The 23,091-nt window shown below is 40.4% G+C and overlaps 1 protein-coding gene across 1 annotated transcript in view; it reads left to right on the top strand.

Moving 5' to 3' along the window:
• The window catches only part of LOC126249118 (WSC domain-containing protein 1-like), a 155,653-nt gene extending 139,615 nt beyond the window's left edge, over positions 1-16,038 (top strand). The window contains exon 4 of the mRNA XM_049950769.1: positions 14,278-16,038. Coding sequence (XP_049806726.1) covers positions 14,278-14,431 — 154 coding nt within the window. The 3' untranslated portion in view covers positions 14,432-16,038. The remainder of the gene's footprint in view (positions 1-14,277) is intronic.
• Positions 16,039-23,091: the final 7,053 nt, after the last annotated feature.

Below are 23,091 nucleotides of genomic sequence, written 5' to 3'. Positions count from 1 at the left end.
CAAAAGGTACATTTTTGCAACGCAAGCGATGGTTCAAATGGCTCTGAGCACTATGGGACTTAACTTCTAAGGTCATCAGTCCCCTAGAACGTAGAACTACTTAAACCTAACTAACCTAAGGACATCACACACACCCATGCCCGAGGCAGGATTCGAACCTGCGACCGTAGCGGTCGCGCGGTTCCAGGCTGTAGCGCCTAGAACCGCTCGGCCACACCGGCCGGCACGCAAGCGATGAAATGGAGCCGCAATCTGAGCGGCATTCGGTATGAACCGAATGTATTATGTCATCTTGCCTAGTACTGACTGCAGTTCAGATACGTCGCGACGTACAGGCAGGTCACGGATTGTAAGCATATCAGAATGGAGGGGGTTCACACCCTGACTGATTATCACATGACCTAAGCACTGTAGTTCAGTTTGAAAAAAGTCACACTTTTCTAGGCGACACTGGAGCCATGCTTCTGACAACACTCAAAAAAGATACTCGAATTGGCAATATGTTCCTGTGGTGTACGACGTGAGACGACAATATCGTCAAGTTAGTAAGTTAGTTTGAACAAAATGGCACTTTTGCAGTCAGCTGTTCCAAGTAACGTTGAAAAATGGAAATCTCCTTCTTCCATTGCCTAGCTGTCAGAGCTAGTACTTGCCTGCATCCAGCCAAGCAAAGAACATGCACTGCATTACACAGTTACCATCACCACTATATGCGAATGGTATAACGTTTCTTGCCCATCCTTGACATAGGAAGGTCTCTGATTAGCGTATTTCCCATATATAAAACAGAAAATGGTAGAGGTGGCATGGCTTAAGGTGTTGTAAATGTGATTGCCTCATTAAATTAGTTAGCTATTATTATAAAATCTGAATGTGTATACACGTGTGTGGGGCAGGGTAGATGAAATTTACAGACAATGCCGAATTTTAAATTCGTATGTATTTTTGATAAGCAGCACGTATTTGGGAAAACTGTAAGTTATATCTTTTACATATTCTTGATGTGTGACGACATGTGAGGTGAAATTTACTGATGAGGCATAATTTTAGGTACAATATTTGACATAAACACTTTTTCCGTATTTTTCATAAATATTAGAGAGATTTTGGATGTGGATATACTGTAAGTTACACCATTATTGTCAATATCTTTGTGCACTTCTGATAAATAATAGATCTGATTAGGATACATTTGGATGCATTGCTAAGACTGTAGCGCTGGAGCTACATAATCACTGGTTATTTCATTTTAGTGGGTTTGGCTTAGAATGGAGGTGGGGTGTGACGACATGTCCTTGTATGTAGGCAACCAAAACCAAAACGTCATATCTATCCCAAAATTGGTGTTTCCTTCCTACTATGATATCATAAACGAAATCGGAAATATTTAAGATGAATGAAACATCTGTATGACCCTTCTGTGGAGGCATATTGTGGATATTTATATTTTATTTTATGGTCTGTTTTTGACTTTGCTAGAACTTCGTATTCTGGTTCTCCTATGATTCTAGAATTTCACAATCATTATTGCAGATACATAAGGAACTGGGCCAATTCTCTTTATTATAATTCATAAAACCACAATCTGAGCTGGTATTTACATGTAAGTTATCATGCTCGTCATAAAATGAACAGGAACTGGTTTCAGAGAAACGTTATATATGCACACATGTATTGGTAGTTAACTTGCAGGAAAACTAATTTCAGGCAAATGATTTAATGCCCTACCACTGTTTTATAAGGAAGTGTATTTAAATCTGCAGCAGATTCTGCAGTAAATTCTGCAATGAATAATATAGAATTTAATATAGTTTTTAGTAACCATGGTGTCCTAGCAGGGAATTTTTTTTACGGCAAATCCCTATCTGCCAGCATTTGTCATCTTATATATAGAGGCATTGCTAGTGGCTTCACCAGCTGATCATTTGATGAGATAAATATGACAGCTCCCAAACAGGTACTAACAAAAGTGAACTCAGTTACAAACTTTTTCCAAAAACTTTTGATTGAAAAAATTGTACTGCACTTGCAAATGACTCCGAATGGATCCCCTTTACTTCTGAATATAGGGTGTGCTAAGACGTGCCTCAATGTAGATCGCCAAACTAAGTTTTCTAATAATTTAACTGGACAGTATCTGGTAAACCTTAAATACCTAATTGTCAGGGATGGTAATATCTACTTTTACACAGTTAAACAGGATATGGTTTCCCTCCAGACTTTACACCAACTGCTTCACAAACAAATTACAAACGCTACAGCATCAGTTAATACACAAATGTAACACACAGACATCACAGACTGTAGTAATAACAACGAAAAATAAAAATAAAAAAGAACGCTAGCTTTATCATCACCTTAGACGCAGCAAATGAAGAGAGATGCACTTACTACCCCATTCGAGCCAACAGACGTATTACATTTTGAGATGTTGTGTCCGAGTGTTTGGACACTGAGATACCTAGTAATAACACGGATGATTAGAACACTCCGAATAGGTAATACTCTATTAATTACAACAGACTTATCTTTGCTGGCCAGGCTCGGCTGTAGCTATGAAACTGCACACGTGGCTTTCGAACCAGAACACACTAAATGAGCCACGACTACTGAGTGGCGAATCGATGCAAGTTCAGGATGGCCGTACTGTGGCTTCACTACAGTCACTAGAAAACACAGTTTAATGACAGTTCTGAAAGCATTGGCGCGGAGGCACGGTTCACAGGAGATGTAAGTCTTTTTACTTCCTAATGGTTAACACAAGCTGTGTTACAGCGAGTAGGTAGCGCGACATTACTTCGAGAGGAACTTCTTGGAAGTGTCCAGGATCTAACCTCGAACAGAACTGCCCTGCTGGCCTCTGGCTACGCTATTTCAGGGCAGAATCTCGGCGGTGCCGCCTCGGAACTACAGGAGGCACGGTTTCCTCCTAGCATCTCACTGGCGCCTCATAACACCACTTTGGTGTGTAGTATCTCAGCGGTGGTCGTTACTTCTTGCACCACTCTCGATGCTCGAAGACACCTTATACCTCCCTCTCCGCATTCCCCCGCCCCCACACATCTGCCGCGGTGCTGAGTATGGAGATGGGGCATAACAGCAGGGACGAGGATGAAGTGCCAACACATTTAAGGAAGTAGCTGCCAAAACTTCAATCGACACCAAGCACCCATCCACACCCAGGTATCCGCCCTGTGTGTGTCTGAAAACGCCGACCAGAAAACCAACAACTGGGTGCGCGTCAGTGAAGGTAGTAACAGAGGAGGAAAATGCGACAGGCAGGCCGCTGAAGACGACGTCTGGGTCCTCTTTGGCGTCCAGCCAGGCGACTGGGTCCGAACGTGTTGCTGGCTGCGTCACGGTCTGCCAGCATGACTGCAACGCTGGTGGCACCAGGTCGACGTGCATTGGTGTCTCCCATTGCGGAGACGACCATGCTGCGGAGGCAACGTCTGCGACTGTGATGGTGGCTGCCACATGCCCTAGCTGCAAGCTGCATCTGTGAACATAATGGGGGCAGCAGAATCTCTGTAGAGGATTGGTCGAAGCCAGTTCCAGTGCCGCCTACGCAAACACGTCGGACCATGGATGATGTAGGTGGAATGGGACAACACCTCAGACATCACATCCTGTTCCCATCTGTGACTCCTGTCAACCTGCAAAAGAACACTGGCTGCTGAAGCCAACACTGTCACTCAGATGGAGGGACATAAGGTGTCTGCAGCAGCTGTAGCAAATGGAGTCCTATGGCGTCGACCATCCAGGTGCTCCGCTGACGACTTCCCATCTGTGGGCAGGGAGTGATACGAGGACAGAAAAACTTTCAAAGCTTGATCCCGTGTGTGGATGGCTTGTTGCTTGCCCATCTATGATTTGAATGTCATTAAAAATCAGATGGCTTCACAATTCAACTTTGTATGACAGGGCACTATAAGGACATGTTGAATACCATTTCCTGCACAGAACAATTCAAACTCCCGAGACGTGAACTGTGGCCCATTATCTGACGCTATCACCTCAGGTAACGCAGAAGATCGACGTAAGGGCCGATACTGTCCTGAGTGATGTGGTAGCCTTCATTGGAACAATGTGAATTGACAGACACTAGCCAGTGTATGTTTCAATATGGCCTGGCAAAATCCATGTGCAGGCGTTGCTAAGGTCCATCAGGATGTGGCCATTCAAAGTCCCTCTGTCGGGGAGCAGACTGATACTCTGCACACATTGCACACTGTGAAGTCATGGTTTCTATTTGTGAATCCATTGCTGGCCATGTACAATGGCGCCTTGCCAACTGCTTGGTACAGACAATACTCCAATGGTGCAACAGCCAAAGCACTTCCTGCTGGAGGGACGGAGGTACCAGACTCTTGCATCGCCACTTTCAGTGTACATCAGAAGGACACTATATGTACAGATATGGCCGAGCGGTTCTAGGCGCTACAGTCTGGAACCGCGCGACCGCTACGGTCGCAGGTTCGAATCCTGCCTCGGGCATGAATGTGTGTGATGTCCTTAGGTTAGTTAGGTTTACGTAGTTCTAAGTTCTAGGGGACTGATGATCTCAGGTGTTAAGTCCCATAGTGCTCAGAGCCATTTTTTTGTACAAATATGACACGCCAATGAGCAATGTAGCTACGAACCACCAGGTGATGGATCTCCTTGAAACTCTGTGGACACCTTTGGTGAACACACTTGAGCATAATCTGTAACGCCGAGTCTGATGTTATCTCCTGTGCCATACAGCGGAGTGTGACCGGAAAATCTTCCAAAAGCCTGATTTCGTCTGAATCAGTGTGATGACATGACTCCTTGGAGGAATCAAATGCAGCGTCAGAGCCAAATGGAAGCCTCGATGGGAGGTCGGCGTTGTAATGTTTGGAACTCGGCGAAAATGCCAGTTAGTACTGGTAACTCGACAAGACAAGGGCCCACCATTAAACTTCTGCACTGTACATGCTGGGACAAGCTGGAAGGATCTGAACAGAGCCTTCAATGGTCTGTGGTCCGTAACTAGAGAAAATTGGCGTCTGTAAAGGTACTGATGGAAGCGTGTGACCCCATAAATGATAACCAACACCTCATTTTTCCTGTTGACTGTGGTTGCATTGAGCCTTGGTCAATGTCCTTGACGCAAATGCAGTTGGCCTGTCATTCGAGTCCACTTGGTGCGACAACACAACACCAGTGTCATAAGATGGGTCATCTACTGCAGAAACGAAAGGCTAGGTGGGCTCGAAATGGACAAACACCGATCACTTAGTCGTGTCTCTTTCAACTGCTGGAAAGAGGTCTGAAATTCGGCAGCCTGGTCTCATAATGCATAAGGGACAGGACGAGCATGACCCCTGAATTATCTTACTGCCGGCCGAAGTGGCCGTGCGGTTAAAGGCGCTGCAGTCTGGAACCGCAAGACCGCTACGGTCGCAGGTTCGAATCCTGCCTCGGGCATGGATGTTTGTGATGTCCTTAGGTTAGTTAGGTTTAACTAGTTCTAAGTTCTAGGGGACTAATGACCTCAGCAGTTGAGTCCCATAGTGCTCAGAGCCATTTGAACCATTTTTATCTTACTCTTGACAACAGATATTACTTGTACTTCAAAGTCATGCTCAGTTAGATCGACATCGTCCTGTGAGTCAATAATTGACAATACTGTACTGAGGCCACAGTTTGGATGCTTTACTATGGTAGCACGAATACGGGAATCAGACACTTCTGAGTTATAGTATCTCTCATCATTATGTTACTTTAACCTATGCTACATGAACACTGAAGGTAACATTTTCTAGTAAGGCCATGAAATTATGTTGCTCACTGTTTGTACGATTGTTTCGGCTGCTGTTTCAGTCTGAAAAATTTATCACGTGCATCCGCTACATGCACTTGTGATTTAAAATGATTTGACAGTTTGTCAACTAACTCACTGTAGGGAACCTGATGAAGTTGGCGATCTGGAAACAGTTTTACTACCAACCGGAATAAAGCTGAGCTTGCCGGCCGGAGTGGTCGAGCGTTTCTAGGCGCTACAGTTTGGAACCGCGCGACCGCTACGGTCGCAGGTTCGAATCCTGTCTCGGGCATGGATGTGTGTGATGTCCTTAGGTTAGTTAGGTTTAAGTAGTCCTACGTTCTAGGGGACTGATGATCTCAGCAGTTAAGTCCCATAGTGCTCAGAGCCATTTGAACCATTTGAACAGCTGACCTTACGGTGGGGAGAAAATGGTAAATACGCTGGTTACCTGTTATTCTGTAGGCACTGAAATGTGCAGTCAACTGCACAACATAATCAGCCCAGACTTCACTTTGACCCAGAAACTCTCTGAATTTAGGTGCTTGAACCGTTTGTTGAGTTCTTTCCAATTTAACAGTCTGGGGTGGCGGTCGTGTTGCTGCCGCAATTGCTTGTGGTGCTTGTAATAGTTGTTCAATCCTTTGTCCCTGCAGTTGTATATCTTGCATTAAAGACACATCCGGAAGAGTCTCTCTCTCTCTCTCTCTCTCTCTCTCTCTCTCTCTCTCTCCCACCCTCCCATCGACACACACACACACACACACACAGAAAAATATCACTGCAGTAGGAGTGTGTTAGCTATACAAAATGCCACAGTGAGCTAATCGCGAGCTGCATCCTCGGCGACACTTAACTTGTTGTGTCCGACTTCTTGGACACTGCCACTAATAATACAGTTAATTATAACACTCTGAATAAGTAATACTTTATTAATTACAACAGAGTTTATCTTTGCTCACCAGAGTCGGCTGTAGCTATGAAACTGCACATGTTGACTTGCGGTTCAGAACATACTATATGAGCCACCACTGCTGAATGGTGAAGTGATACAAGTTCAGAATAGCCATACTGTGGCTTCACTACAGTCACAAGAAAACACAGCTTGTCGACACAGTTCTGATAGCGCTGGATTGTAGGCACAATTAACAGGAGACGGAAGTCTCTTTATTCCTCGACGGTTTACATGGGCTGTGTCACGGCGAGTAGGTATTGCAACAACATTACTCTGATAGGAACTTCCTGGAAGTGGGCAGGATCCAGCCTTAAACAGAGCTGGCCCCTGGCTACGCTATGTCAGGGCAGAAGCGCGGCAGTGGCGCCTCTGAACTACGGGAGGCGCGGCTTCTTCCTAGCATCTCAATGGCGCCTCGTGATAACGCTTCGCTGTGTAGTATCTCTACGCTGGTGGATACTTGCGCCGCTCTCGATACTCGGCGACACCTCATGAGGCACATTCATATAACATCGCTGAATTAAAAATGGATGATGTTGCTGAGGGTTAATAATGACTCACTTACGACTTACAGATAAATCTTGTTCATATACACACAGAACTGTTCAAGCACGTTGCTCTGGTACAGTCTAACGATATAAGTCTGATGATGAGTAGTTGAAAACAGAACCAAAGGAAAAATAATTAGGTTATATGCTAAACACTGGAATAGAACATCAATTCCTTCAAATCTTCAAGTCCGCAGCTCGTGGTCGTGCGGTAGCGTTCTCGCTTCCCACGCCCGGGTTCCCGGGTTCGATTCCCGGCGGGGTCAGGGATTTTCTCCGCCTCGTGATGACTGGGTGTTGTGTGATGTCCTTAGGTTAGTTAGGTTTAAGTGGTTCTAAGTTCTAGGGGACTGATGACCATAGATGTTAAGTGCTCAGAGCCATTTGAACCAAATCTTAAACAAAAATTGCTCCTCCAAACACAAAAAACCGAACGAATTTTATGAGTACACCGCATTTATCTACACAATGGTAAATCTGTTTCTGATCATCGAAGCAAACATCTAGAGAAGAGAACGGAGAATTATATGGAATGCCTTGAGATAAAAATAGAGAATCGATAGGTCTGGATGAAGATATAGTTAGCAGATCCAACGATGAATTTTCAGCCACAACTAAATCAAATTACCAGAGAGATACAGTTATTTGGTTGTGTGACTGGTTCTTGGGTGCTCAGGGGCGCGGCTATCAGTGCAGTTAGTTAGTTACACGTTCCATATACCCATCGAACGATTCTGTTTATCAGAATGATGTGGATAGAGTCAGTTTAAAAAATATGTTACATCATTAATGCACCTATTGCTTTTCCTACTCATGTGGCTACATTTAAAATTTTGATTTCTTAATTTTTCTTGCAGTATACCAGTTTCTAATTAAAATTCGTGCATGAAATATAAGGAGTTGTCTAGGAGAAATGACTTTAAGTTAAATTTAACATTTATTTTCCTACCTGTAAGACACTGTGTTATTCCGCAAATGGTCAGAAATTTTTGTTCTTCCATATTGAACTCCTTTCTATGCCACTGACAGCTTCAATAATGTCTCTTTAAACTCATGTTTTCGTTGGTATGGACATCATCGTTCTTCTCAAATTGTGATGGATTATTAATGGCGAATTTCAGTCATCAAAATTTGTATTGTAGTGCTGCATTTAAAATTGAGGTACCAAATGTGAGCGCAGCTGAACTCCACATACTGCTCTTACCGTTCACTTCTGTGCAATAAATACTTTTTTATATAAGTGGTGAGTTACCCTAGAAAAGACATCACTGAGTTGGAAATATGCGCAATATGTGAAGCGGTTGATTCGTTTCTCTCCAAGTCTATCAATAGTACGAAGAGCAAAATGGCCTGAACGTTACTGTACGAATATAAGCAGCTCAGTAACAAACTTCTTCCAGTTCAAGGCGTCATCAACAGGTAAACCGGAATATCTGGAGCAATCTATCCCACTTACTGACTCAAGTTTATGTGGTAGAACAGTTATTCTTATGATTGCGTCTGTTGTGCAGAAACGGATATAATGAGCTTTCTCAAAATTTAGGAAGAGTCCAGTTTCAAAGAACATAATTCTTCGGAAAACATCATTAACGACATTTTAATTTGCCTTTCCTGAATGGGATTTATTATAACAACACAAATGTTTCCTAAAAGTACACAATTGTGCTTGACGAGTGTTAAATGGGAGGTCATTCACATACATTCAGGGCGTCTCTCATAAAAGTCGTCAGGCAGATTTTCTCTGGTGTTTCAGCAGATATTTGCAATTTCGTTTTTGCAGTGTGTAGGTGGAGTCAACCCAAACAAATAGTGCTCAGCACGTCTCCCATGTGACTCCCAGTGCCTACGGAAAGCGTCTGTTTCCCAACACAAACAAAATAGTTTTTAAATCGGAATTTTAGGTGCCCATTCAATAGAGCGATCCCAGATCAGTCTAGTGCGATATTTATTTTATCGATACGTATTAACAAAGACAACAAAACTCTTAGAATAAAAGTGCTCTGACAGCGACAGCACCGCCATGGCTCGCGCTTACAGCTACTGCCTTGCATGCAGCGCTACTGAGTCGCTACTGGATTTCTGTATATTCTTCGTGTTTTATTGTCCCTGTTAAGACATCGATAAAACAAATATGGGACTAGACAAATTTGTTAGCGGTCTGTCAAGTAGCTACGTAAAATTTCGATTTAAAAATAATTTTGTTTGTAATGGGTACACACGAACGGTTTATGTTGACACTGGGTACCGCATGAAAGACATGACGAGCAGTAACTGCTCGAGCTGAAATCAGTTACACAATGCAGAAAACTAAATAGCAGATATCTGCCGAAACACCAGACAAAATGAGCCTGACGACGCTCAGTAGAGACACACGGTGTAAGAAACAGGAGTGAACAAAAAGCTGAAAGTGGTGGGTCGCCCTTTGTAATTTCACCCCAGTCACTAAAATTTCCTCTTCTTCCAATAGTGTTTGAATTCTTCAGTACAATATATACCGTTCTATTCGTTAAATATGATTCAAACCAGTTATGTGTAAAGCCATTGATGCCATTAAACGCCTTGGAGAGATCGCAAAATGTGCCACACAGTGATATTTTATTATTTGACGCTTGTAAAATTTGATGGGTGAATATGTGAGCAGCTTTCTCAGTCGACCAACCCTTCTGCAATCCAAACGGTGGTGTACTAAGTAAATTGTTTCTACTATAATGTGAGACTACAGTTGAGTTTATTACTTTTCTGAATCCTTTGGAGAAAGAGTCAGTAAGAAATTTAGAAGATAATTATTAAGGTCTTCTCATCACCTTTCTTATAAATAGGTATAATACTGTAATCTGACTGAAAAATCCCCCATGCCAGTGATGCATGCCATATATCACTAAGGATTTTAATTATTCAGTTAGACCAACTTTCCAGAATTCTATTTGAAGTTTTATCAACAGCATGTGAGTTTTAGTTTCTTAGAATTTTTATAATTCTTTTAATATCAGTGAAGGATGTTGGTGCTGCTTCTAGTTACTTGAAGCTTTGTGGAACAACATTTTTAATGTATTCTCATACTTCTTCAGTTGACCTATCAAATATCATTTTTGCTGCTACAGTTAGAAACTGTATGAATTATGAGTCACAAACATCGTCATTAAGTTTAATTTTTGTGATATCTTGTACTCTCTCACACTGTCCCCTTTTCACAATATCCCCAACAGTTTTAATCTTATTAACTACATTATTAATTTCTACCAGCGCACGTATATCTCTGGACATTTTAATAACTTTCCTTAAAATATTACAGTATTATCTGTATTTTCTGGTACTGACTTATTCTATCTTTTACATAAATTTCCCTTTCCCCCATACATGAGATTTTAATCTCTTCATTTGAAACTTCCTGGCAGATGAAAACGGTAGGCCACACCGAGGCTCGAACTCAGGTCCTTTGGTTTTCGTGAACTACCCAAGCACGACTCACGACCCGCCCTCATCGCTTTGTTTCTGTCAGTACCTTGTTCCCGAGCTCGAGTCTCCGTCCGGCACACAGTTTTAACCGGCAGGAAGTTTCATCATCTGACCAGATTTCGCTGCAGAGTAAAAATTTCAATCTCTTTAGTTATTTATGTTCTACTTGATAACTTACAAAAGCTGCTTTAAAATACAGACATAAATAACTGTTGATTGTATAGAATATTACCTATCTTTTTCTATATGTACCTCATCCTATACCACCTCTTTTAAATTACTCTTAATATATTGACTACTTTACTCCTTAATAAGCCCCATTGCTTTGTATGAAAATGCTTCAGACCTGTAAGGTGCTACATTGTTTATTTCCACGAAATGTGCATCATGGACAGATGGACTGTTAACAATGTGGTACACATTAATTTTTTCAGATTGATCCATAATAATATTATCAGTCAGGGTCCTGCTATCTTTCTGTAAGTGAAATAGAAAGTTCACTAATGAAATCAGACTAAAACAACCAAATAATTTTTCCAATTCATCTTTCCAATCAGAATTTTTTAAGAAATATACTTGGAACCCTCTGCAAATTACTGCCTGTTTCATATTGTCTGAAGGGTAATAGGGTAATTCAATAAAGCATCTAGATTTCTCATAAGTAGTTGAAAGTTGCCTAGAGATGATCTATAGACTTGTATAGTTTCATGTTTCCAATAGTAACGACCTAGAAGCACATACGGACCTGCCAAATAAAACTTGTTTAAAAATTCTTTTACTTTATCAGAATTTTTTTAGCATGTTGAACTTGAGTCCTTTTTCCCATATTGACTCTATACGAAAGTGGTGACAGTCTACAATCAATCACATTTAACTTCGCTATCCCTGTGGTTACATGTTGTTCAGAAAGGCACAGAACGTCTATCACTACAAAATTTTCCACATCTGCTTGCGATACAAGAAGCTGATCTATGTCGTTCTTCAGCTCGAGAATGTTTTGGTGGAACAAACTAATTTTATGTTTCTGTGGACTGTTGTATATATTATGGTCCTGTTCCGTTCTAATTTCTTTCAAGAATATCAATATATAGCCTGAGTCTGGCCCCCTAATCACAGGGACTTTGCCTTGTGTGCTTGTGCTCTCACCACCTTACATTTTCTTCTAGATGCTCATCTAGCTTACCCCTCCCCCTCCTATTCATGTGCAAGCCATGATTTCTGTATCTCCAACTCCGAACTGAAAACTAGGTACAGCAAAGATATGAGACTTTGTTTATTTGTTTACATGGCTTCCAGCTGTGTTAACCCAGGCCTGGTCATGACTCTACAAATCTCGACAAATCCAACTTGTGGATGTGGTGATGCTTCTCCTACTTCCTCCAGTAAACCATTAATACTATACTCTAAGTTGCTAACCAGGTTGCTTCCTGCTCTTCCTACTAAAAGTGTGTGAACTGAATCACCAAAATATCGGTGTTCTCTGTCACTTCACTACCATTGAAACTAGGTCTCACGACGCTTGTGATATAGTAGTCTACACTAAGCTCTTCATGGAGCATTTGGCCTACTTCCCTTACGTTAGTGCAACCTAGAAGCATGACTACTTCCTATTTACTGGATTTTTATACCGACCTACCCCTAATGTTGTTCCTGCGAGTGAGCTGCACTCTACTTTCCTCAAAAAACTGGTTGACGCTTTTCTCTCGTTTCAGATGCGAACTTAAAACTGATTGTTAACCGAAATCGGAAATTTGATTTCTGAGGTATTCTCATTCCATTATATACTTGTTACCTTATCCTAGATCCCACTTTCTCGTTCCCCATTCAGTTGTCTAATTCAAAACACACCATTTCCCGTTCTGCCTTCAGGGCACAAATATTTCTTCTTTGTTCCATGATTCTCATTGTCTCGACTGCATAATGTATAGCCTCAGCTGATACTTTACTCGAACCCCCTTTCAATCCCCCTAATTAAATACGAACCCACAGTCCTGGCATTTTGCCCCATACTTCCTAAAGTACGACAACATCCATGTTTATCACACATGACGATACTTCAGCAGTAAACACAAAAAAACTGAAGCATTTAAAATATTTTTAGTAATTTCCCCGTTGTGGAGTCTACAGCGCAATACAGGTCACAGTATGAAATTTCAGTGAATAGCCAAGTCCTGTTAGCTGCTTAAATATTATTATTATTATTATTATTATTATTATTATTTCGTATTCTATGCTTATTAGGCGTTACTGCCATTTTCTAGTACAACCTTCAGTCATTATACGTAGTGTAGATGTCGATTAGATGGTATTTGACACAGAGTATGTAGAAATGAATACCAGTACGTACATGCATTACGAATAACTTAACGTCAGTATTCCTTTGTACACATTCTATGTAAAATTCTATCTAATTGTCGACATCTAGACTATATATAATATTTGCAGGTTGTACCATAAAATGGCAACGGCCTTGCCGCAGTGGATACACCGGTTCCCGTTGAGATCACCGAAGTTAAGCGCAGTCGGGCGTGGTCGGCACTTGGATGGGTGACCATCCAGCCGTCATGCGCTGTTGCCATTTTTCCGGGTGTAGCGGCTCCGGTCAAAGAAAACCATCATAACGGCAGGGAGAGCGGTGTGCTGACCACACGCCCCTCCTATCCACATCGTCAACTGAGGATGATATAGCGGTCAGATGGTCCCGATGTGCCACTTGTGGCCTGAAGACGGAGTGGTACTATAAAATGGCAATAACGCCAAAATACAATAAGAAATAATGATAAAGTTTAAGCCACTAACAGAAATTAATTTTTCATTACAGCACTTGAAGAACAATAAAGTAAGAATTAGTGACTAATTATCTTCCAATGAGGTGTGCAGGTAACTTCCAGGTGGCGGGCAAACGTAGAAAAGAAAGTGTACACACCACACAGATATTGGCTGAACGTAATTTTAACGTCGCAGCAGACACGAAATGAGTGAAAACTACAAAAGCTCGATGTCTTTCGAGAACAGTCTTAAATAAACACTTTTAGCAAATTATGAAAAGGAATGTAATGTATTCAAACAGTACGTAACAACTATATGGCGAACGAACGTAAATTAGTTCAACTCCATTTTTAACAAAGGTAAGGAAAATACGAAGGCTGTTTAATGGATTATTGAATTATAAATGGTAGGAACTGCACAAGAAGATTTCCTGAATAGGGAGTTGTCTGAGTATTTATGCTTGTCACATTATGTTAATGAAATTAAGTGGTTGCGTTAGTCTATCACAACCAGTAAGTGCTATGTAGGTTAGAAAAATCGCAGATAGTGCATTCTAGTCTCCGGGTGAGGCACGCCTTTTCCACAAATAACAATGTTTTGATATGGGTATCCGTCCCTTACACACAGTGATGAGTGTAAAAAGATCAACCTCACCTATTGTTTTGGCTGTCTTTTCCCAGTTTTCGGGCCTGTAAGTTGATTCCATTGCGAAATTATCTGTTTCCTTGTCATGTCATTATCTTCGTTTTCTTTTGTTACAGGGATCCCTTCTCTAAGAAGCTACACAAGATTCTGGACCAGGTGATCCACGATCTTGACCGAACGATCCAGAAGAGAGGTTGGGGTAGAATACCAACACATTTGTATAAGTTTTACACTGGTAATCTTCACCACAATGTATCAGAAGTTCACTGAGCCACGCTAAAAGTAGTCTGGTCACGATTTTGTAGGTTGTGACGTTGGACTGAAGAAGTGTTCAGAGTTCGTGATTACTACAGCGCTCACTGACAAGGTGCTACGTTTTATTCCAGAACGTTATTTTTAAGAAAACACTCGAATTAAATTTGTAGATAGATGTACGTTGATGCTCCATGGTGCTACACCAAGTTTGATACAGTAAAATGAAACCCTGAGTAAAGGCTTAAAAACTCTCCTGTCTTTGGAAATACAATTTTTACGTTAGCCGCCATTTACACTATCCAGTGTGCTGCAGTTCCTCAAGTGGGTTAGAGGGAAATAGTTCCTTCCTTATTTTGCGCTACTAGTCGTAAGCTCTAGTCTTTCGCCAAATTAATGACTTCGACGATCGTGCTAAGTTCTCTTTTCGAATATTACAGCCCTAGAAGTTATAAGAAAGCTATCACAAACTACATCTCGCAATTCACACTTTAATCATTTCATAGACACGTCGACATTGTAGTAGGAAATTAATTTATGGAGCCGGTATTACCTTTAACTGCCTTACTGCACAGATACGAAATATTCACATGACATGTAAAGTCTACCTGAATGTTTGCACAGTAATTACATATGGGAGAGTGAAAGTATAATTTTTTCCAAACAGGAAAGTGTCATGTCAATAACATTTCATTCGAAAACACGGATATTTGTGTAAGAGATGTTAGTAGCATTTCTATACGTCAGACGATGAAGCTTCATTCAGTTTCATTTTTGACACGGAGTCAATAAATCAGAACGAACGGCACGAACAATTAAAAGCTAAGAGAACCTGTCAGCGTGATGTATTGCCTCGTAGACGACAATTCATAACGTGTAAGAGCTTATTTTTCGAAATAGACAACAGCAAAATGTTATATACTAGCAATAAAATTAAAGGATAAGTAATTGCACGCAGTAGTCACTATCCGGGAAGGGTTCCAGGCAACACCAACACTTGCTGCATATCAGCTACAATGAAAATATCAATCGTGTTACTCCAGTACTACTCTATGGCTGTGACCAAAATTATGCAATAAATCCAATACTGGATGCTTGGTTAGATACGAAATATAATCTGAAGAAGCTATCTGTTTCGTCCATGTTTTATATACGTCACGTCTTCCTTCTCACATTCTGCAGAATAATAACGATTGATACCTTTAATATTTACATTTACTGCTAGAAGTATCAACTACCGATTCCATCCAGACACCTATATCTGGCCGATGGAAAAAAGATCGATCGGAAATCAGTTACTTTCTTGTGTGCTGGTCGATAAATGGCAGCTTGTAGTGAATACTAGGTATAATCACAGATGTGGTAGATATTCTAACAGTTTTTGATAGTGTAAATGTGCGATGGTGGAGTTTTTCTGTGGAGGAACATTGAGCGACACAGTCAATTGAGGTAATTGAGGTAACGGTGTTGCATTGTTGAATGGATGAAGAAACATTGACTTGAAGAAAACACAATAAGTGGTTTATGCACATCCAAATAAGCAGCTTCTTTTGTGGTGTTACAGCGCTATGCGAGGAGCACAACAAAGAGAATCTATGCCACTCTGTAAAACATTCTTGTAAAATTAAGAAAGCTATTGCAACACAGAATCACTCAAAATCAATTTTCTCAAATTATTGTACATATGCATTTCACAGAATTAATAATCATAATGCCTCAGACGAAACAATAAATGTGTATTTTTCATATAAATTTAGTTCAGCTTTTCAAAGAGATAGTAACTTATGTGTTGTTTTATCAGAATTTTAATATTTGATTTTTTAATTGTACATATTTTTTTAATAAAGCTTTCTGGAATGGATACTCATTCATAAACTGTGATACCTGCAAACAATGTACCATTGCTGCACTTCAGTTTGTGTTATCTCCTCAGCTTAACATGCAAGGCCCCTTTTCTGAAGAGTCACACCAGCCTTAAAGGAAAACATATCCAGAGTTTGAGCACTGATATTTGTAACTCACTAATAAAGTGAAAGTCTACATTTTAGTATCACTAATATATGTAATACACAGACGCTTCATAAGATTATTCCCAAACGTAAAGAAAATGTTCTGTGCAGTGTATCATCCAGCAGATTGAAATGCTAACAGGAATTGCTGAACAATCACATGTCTCTGCTCGTAAATCACATCCAAAATGTGAACAACAATATCCTAACATTTCATATATTCTTTCGCTCTTATTATACAAAACACATGGCACTATGCGTGACATAAATTTCAATGAAAAACCATTATTTAAATTTCAGGTCTCTCCAATTAGATCTTTCTCATAACTCATCTGAAGAATTACTTCTGTAAAGTACCTCTGTAGATATGTTGGAAGTAATATGGTTTTAATGTCTTTATGTAATAGTATTTAACGAAAGTTGCCAAGAGAGTCACGAGACCTACCTATCACAATGTTGTTAATGATATAAGTAAACATTTCTTGATAATGTCCCATTCCAATGAGATCTCTTCAGGCATTTATCACGCACGCAGCTAAGGCTGAACAACTGCATCATCCAGTATATAATGTATATACAAGGCAGGTACTTATTACAAAAGCAATCGATGACTTTCATGACGCAGAGTTAGTTGATATGGTCGTATATTCAATATGGAATTCAACACAAATCATTTTTATACTCATTGATATAAATATACATCAGTTGCTATTTTAAAAATTACGACTAGTTATTAAGTGCAAAAGTGACTGAAAATATGTACGTAATAAATGGAGACATAATACATTTGAAATCTGAAATGGAAAAGGAAGTTCACAGTTTTAACTTAAAGTAACTGACGCAAAACATTAAATTATTCACTGCAGTTCACTGTAGAAGTTTCAGTAATCTATCGTTTCAGTAGAAGCGTTCTAAAAATTATTATCACTGAGTTCCTAGAAGTAGATTTCTATGACAGAGTTTTAATGTGCCAGAGGAATTGTGTTAATTAAAGTTCTTCCAGTGAAAGTGAAACATAAGTAAGGTTTATCACTATTCATCAATAATTATAATGACCGACTCCCATACATCTAAATCTGAAGTAGTAGATTATGTTAAAATTTGTAAACATAAATCAGTTTTCAAAAATATATACACAGAAACTCGTCAAGTGAAGATTTTTTTGTTTTAAATTAGCTAGGTGCAACACACAAATCCGAGGACGTGTTTATTTCAGTATTGGCTTGGAATGAGGATCAGCAGCTCAACATATCTGTAATTTCTTGACTAGGATTTCTCTTAGGATTGCAAATAATACTTTTATTAGTGACTCATTTATCATTTTCGTTCGGTATTAAATCGTTCATTACATTATAAGGTACAATGTTATTCACGAAACATGAAGTACAAATTTTCAGATATTTTGTGTACGCAGATTAAATCAGTTCAATAAATCCTTTATGACATACATGCATTTTTAGTCTTTCACTGTACGTTTCACTGCACATTCTTGATGAATTCAAAATTCGATAGACATTCTTTCGTTATATACGAAGACAGTAACTTGTTCTCGAAAGAACAGTTACTGTTGATGACCGTGCAGCTTTTCCCTGGAATAAATGATGACTAACTGACAACCTCAGCTGCCGACAGGTGTTGTTGTTATACCGCGATATGGACAGCTGAAAATGTGGTATACAACAACACCTGTCGGCAGCTGAGGTTGTCAGTTAGTCATCATTTATTCCAGGGAAAAGCTGCACGGTCATCAACAGTAACTGTTCTTTCGAGAACAAGTTACTGTCTTCGTATATAATGTTAAAGGCTACCCAGCCATTGACCTTCGTCTGTGCGAATGCGCACAGGTTGCCCAAACTCTTACGGGAATCGCCAAAGCGTGCACGAGTAATGAGTGGGTGGGCAAATGTCTATAAGGTACAATACATATGTCGAAATATAGACAGTTGGGAATGTGAGTCTCGCGGGAGGCGTGCAAGGGATGAGTCCCTGCAGTCGCGCTATTCATCTGTGTCCTCGGTGGCTCAGATGGATAGAGCGTCTGCCATGTAAGCAGGAGATCCCGGGTTCGGGTCGCGATCGGGGCACACATCTTGAGCTGTCCACATCGAGGTATAACAACAACACCTGTCGTCAGCTGAAGTTGTCAGTTAGTCATCATTTATTCTTTAGTTGTTTACATATAAGAATCTGCAAGGTGCCATCAATTGTCTATTATGTGTTCATATGCACTCCCTCTCAGAGATCAAAAGGTTACATCTAAATACTTAGAAATTGTACTGATAAAGGCCACACTCGTAATCGCAGTATTTTATAAATTGCTGATTTATCATGATTCATTTTAGAAAGATCAAAAAGTTATTGTATTATATTTGGACTATCTGTTCATCAATTTGTCCAGCTCCTTATCTTCCGTTTATATATTTCCCGTTCTTGAAGTATGTTTAGCTAAATTCCTTTAGAAGACACGTTTTTCCATAGTACTCTCAGAACCACATGCTGTACACTGGCCAGAAGCAGTCTTGTTATTTCAGCTGATATGTTCCTTGCATATAGTTACAAAATTTAGCGTAAAAAAACAATCTCATATTCCACAGTGTATTCTATGCACTCCAGATGTAGTATACTGCTGTAATATGTGCGCAAAAAAATGTTTGAAAAACGTTTTATTTCTTGTTTTACTATTAACATTGTACTTTTTAATGTAGATAATGACTTGTGAATGAATTAAACTGCGACTGTGACACAAACCTTGATTAATTACTTATCAAGAACGTATATTCTTCAAGATCATAAGCTGCATCCAGCAGTTCCCTCCACACAATAAAATTACAAAAGACCAAATAAACATTTTGTAGAAAGAATTCGAAGCAAAACGTAGTTGTTCTGTTTTAACGATCCACATAACATTTAGATAATTTTCTAAGTTTTACCGCCATTAACAAAAAATTAAAAAGCAATATTTTAACTACACATGAGATAAGGCATTGTGAATAAGAAGATATGTGTAGATGTTAGAGTACTGTAAAGTGATAAAACAAGACAACCAGTAAGGGGATATAAAGGAGATTACTGTCCTACTAGTATCAATCTGAATACGAGTCTGTTGTAGCAGAGGGAGATTATCATATATTTCATATGTCAGACGTCGACCTTGTGGTACAGGCATATGAAGACCCCGCTTTAACCATAGCAAGAAAGATTCCCACAATTAAGCTTCACAAAATTAATGAGATCCAACTTTATCTGCATAAAGATATATAAATAATTTGGAACATTTTGAATTCAATTCTTCACTATGAGTAGCCTACAAACTGATTGCAACAACACTTAGAAAGTGTATTTTTGTGCAGACATAGATTTTTTAAATTCAACAATTCCTGTTCACATTAACAAACTGAAGTTCGAGTGTTAGTGATGTTTGTTGCAGGAGTCTGCTGCGACTCGTTGACGAGTTATTGTATTTTGTTACGTTTCCACACCGTCATATGTTTGTGTCATTCAACCTGCGTAGCAGCTAGGTACGATGTTGTTATGTTTGTTTAAGCATGCTTGTGTTCCTTGAGTGCATTGCGATTCCTAGCTGGTCGGTTAGTGTGTAACAGTCCAAGCAGTAGGTTGTGACTGGACGATGGGATTTACCAACGCAGAGAAAGCCAACATGCTCATGGTGTATGGAGAGTGTAGGATAAATGCAGTTCGTCTCCTTAATGCCTATGCGGCAATATTTACCAATAGATCTCAACAATCCCGGCACTTATTTATAATCTCTTCAACCAATTACGTATAAGTAACAGCGTAACATACAGACAAAGTAACAGCAGGAAACTAGTGACGACAGAAGAGGTGGTTGCTGGCGTTGCAGTTGATCCGCTTGTTCGTTCCCGTGCACTCGCACGAGGAAGTAGCACGAGTTAGGCAAGTATCCTACACATTCTCCATCGGCACAAGTTCTATCCCTATCACAACTCTCTCCATCAAGAGCTGTATGGAAATGATTACGAGAATCATGTTACCTTCTGTACGTGGGCATTAAGAAAGGATACTCCAGATGCATCATATACTTTTATCTTGTTTAGTGATGAAGCCACATTTACCAGTCATGACCAGATAAACCGTCGGACATGCAGTATTGGTCTCTTGATAATCCCAATTGGCTTCGTCAGGTGGAATGTCAGCTTACATGGAGCATAAACGTGTGGTGTGGAATAGTGAACCATCAGCTCATAGGCCCAATTTTTCGCAGACATAACACTGAACGTGCACAGACATCGCAGCCTCCAAACAGACCATCTTCCACAGATACTAGAAAACATTCTTCTGGAGACTAGGAGGAACCTGTGGTGCCAACATGATGGCTGTACAGCCCACACTGCACGGCATGCCTTCAGGAATTGTTTCCGTATCGTTGGATTGGAAACAGAGAACCTATATCTTGGCTGGACCATTCCCCAGATTTGACGAATGTAGACATTTTCCTCTGCGGAAAACTGGAAGACGCTGTTTATAGGAACATACCAGCTACTTCCGATGCTGCCTGCTCCCTGCTCGGACATCTCCGCTTAAATGCTAGGAAGTGTGCAGCCAGTCTTTCCACTCCAGATTGGGAGAGTGTATTGTTGCTGCCAATGGTCATTTTTATCAAAACCTGTGATGGTCACTTGTCTCGTTACAGGTCATAATCCACATAAGCAGCATATGCACTTCTGTTGTTCTTTATTGTGTGCTGCCACAAGTGTTGTACAAGTGTTCGCGTGGGAACTTTACAAAATACGATCTCTCGTAAACAACTCTCAGTACAATCCTGTAGCAAACACCACTAGCGTTCTAATTTACCCTACTTTTAGTTTTTTAATGTCATTTGAAATGTTTGCACAAGAAATGCAGTTTCTAAGTATTATTACAATCCGTTGCTTAACTGACAAAAATTCAAATGGTTCAAATGGCTCTGAGCACCATGGGACTTAACTTCTGAGGTCATCAGTCGCCTAGAACTTAGAGCTAATTAAACCTAACAAACCTAAGGACATCACACACATCCATGCCCGAGGCAGGATTCGAACCTGCGACCGTAGCGGTCGCTCGGCTCCAGACTGTAGCGCCTAGAACCGCAAGGCCACTCCGGCCGGCAGGTCATCAGTCCCCTAGAACTTAGAACTACTTCAACCTAACTAACCTAAGGAAATCACACACATCCATGCCCGAGGCAGGATTCGAACCAGCGACCGTAGCGGTCGCGCGGTTCCAGACTGAAGCGCCTAGAACCGCTAGGCCACAACGGCCGGCGCTTGACTGACAGTTCGAGCCACTGATTACCAATTCATTCTGTGATAGTCACACATCAGTGGCACTTTCCATTTCCGCAGTACCTGCGGTGCACCTTTTAGGTGATTCACCCTACACACACACAAACGAACACATATACCCACCCACACCTACACCCACACCCAAATTATATGAGGAAATGAGAAAAACAGAGAGAGACAAAGAAAGAGACAGAGTGATGCCTTGCACATGACAACGCACACATGACGTCTAGTATTTTCACACGTTACAAAGAAAAAAATCCTTCTATGCAACCATTATAGCTGATGTGCATCTGCGCAACTGCAGTAATGAAAATCGCGCCTTCCACTTACTCTTAAGACATTTTAACGGATATTTTTACTATAAATACAAAAATGAACAACGTCATGCATTGTGCTCCATGAGTACACCTTACACCAAGGATATGGAGAAGATAATCATATTCATGAGTCACGACTCATGCAGACCCCGCCCCTGCAAAGCACTGCATTGGGGGTTGTTAACCGTTATGTCCGCGTAGACGTAGTAATATTATGGGGAGGGGGAGTGGAGGAGTAGATTACCAGATATATGATTAATCTATCACTTGATAAAAGATTATTAACCAAGAATAAATCAACTGATGTATAAATCCATATTATCAAAATGACCTTCACTTGATTTCAGACTCAAGAACCCAAATTATGGACACAAGGTTTGCGGAAGGGTGTGCACCAGAACTATACTAGTCTTCTAGCTGTCGTGATTCTGTGTGTGTCTTAGCTAAGATGATGTGTTCGCTATGCTGTTCTTAGTAGTTCACTAGCATTTCTATTTACGTGTTCTTTTTTTACCTGACCGGAAATACTGTTCCTTCAGTCACATTACACTAATTTACACTACATCTAGGTGAATCCTACTCATTGTACTTGAGCAGTTTGCTCAGACTGAGCTTCTCAAACGTTTTCGTCTGCAATTGCTTGCGTGCAGGAGCAATTCTTCGCATCCCCCGCTCACTGTTACCAACTAAATTCGTATAAATGCCTTAAGGATGGAATATGTGAAACAAATCTCACAAAAATCTCAAGAATAATTTGCAGTGCAATGCAGTGCTTTGCAGGAGAGGGGTCTGCATGAGCCGTGAGTCATGAATATGATTATCTTCCCCATATCCTTGGTGTAATGTGTACTCATGGAGCACAATGCATGACGTTGTTCATTTTTGTATTTATAGTAAAAATATCCATTAAAATGTCTTAAGAGTAAGTGGAAGGCGCGATGTTCATTATTGCAGTTGCGCAGATGCACATGACCGTATGTTGTGTGCCATCAGTTATAATGGTTCTGCGTGTATTTTTCTGTACAAACAGTAACCCAACAGCCGCT

Source organism: Schistocerca nitens, chromosome 3 (assembly GCF_023898315.1).
Source record: "Schistocerca nitens isolate TAMUIC-IGC-003100 chromosome 3, iqSchNite1.1, whole genome shotgun sequence".
NCBI classification, from domain to species: Eukaryota; Metazoa; Arthropoda; class Insecta; order Orthoptera; family Acrididae; genus Schistocerca; species Schistocerca nitens.
This window is presented reverse-complemented; position numbering and strand designations above follow the sequence as displayed.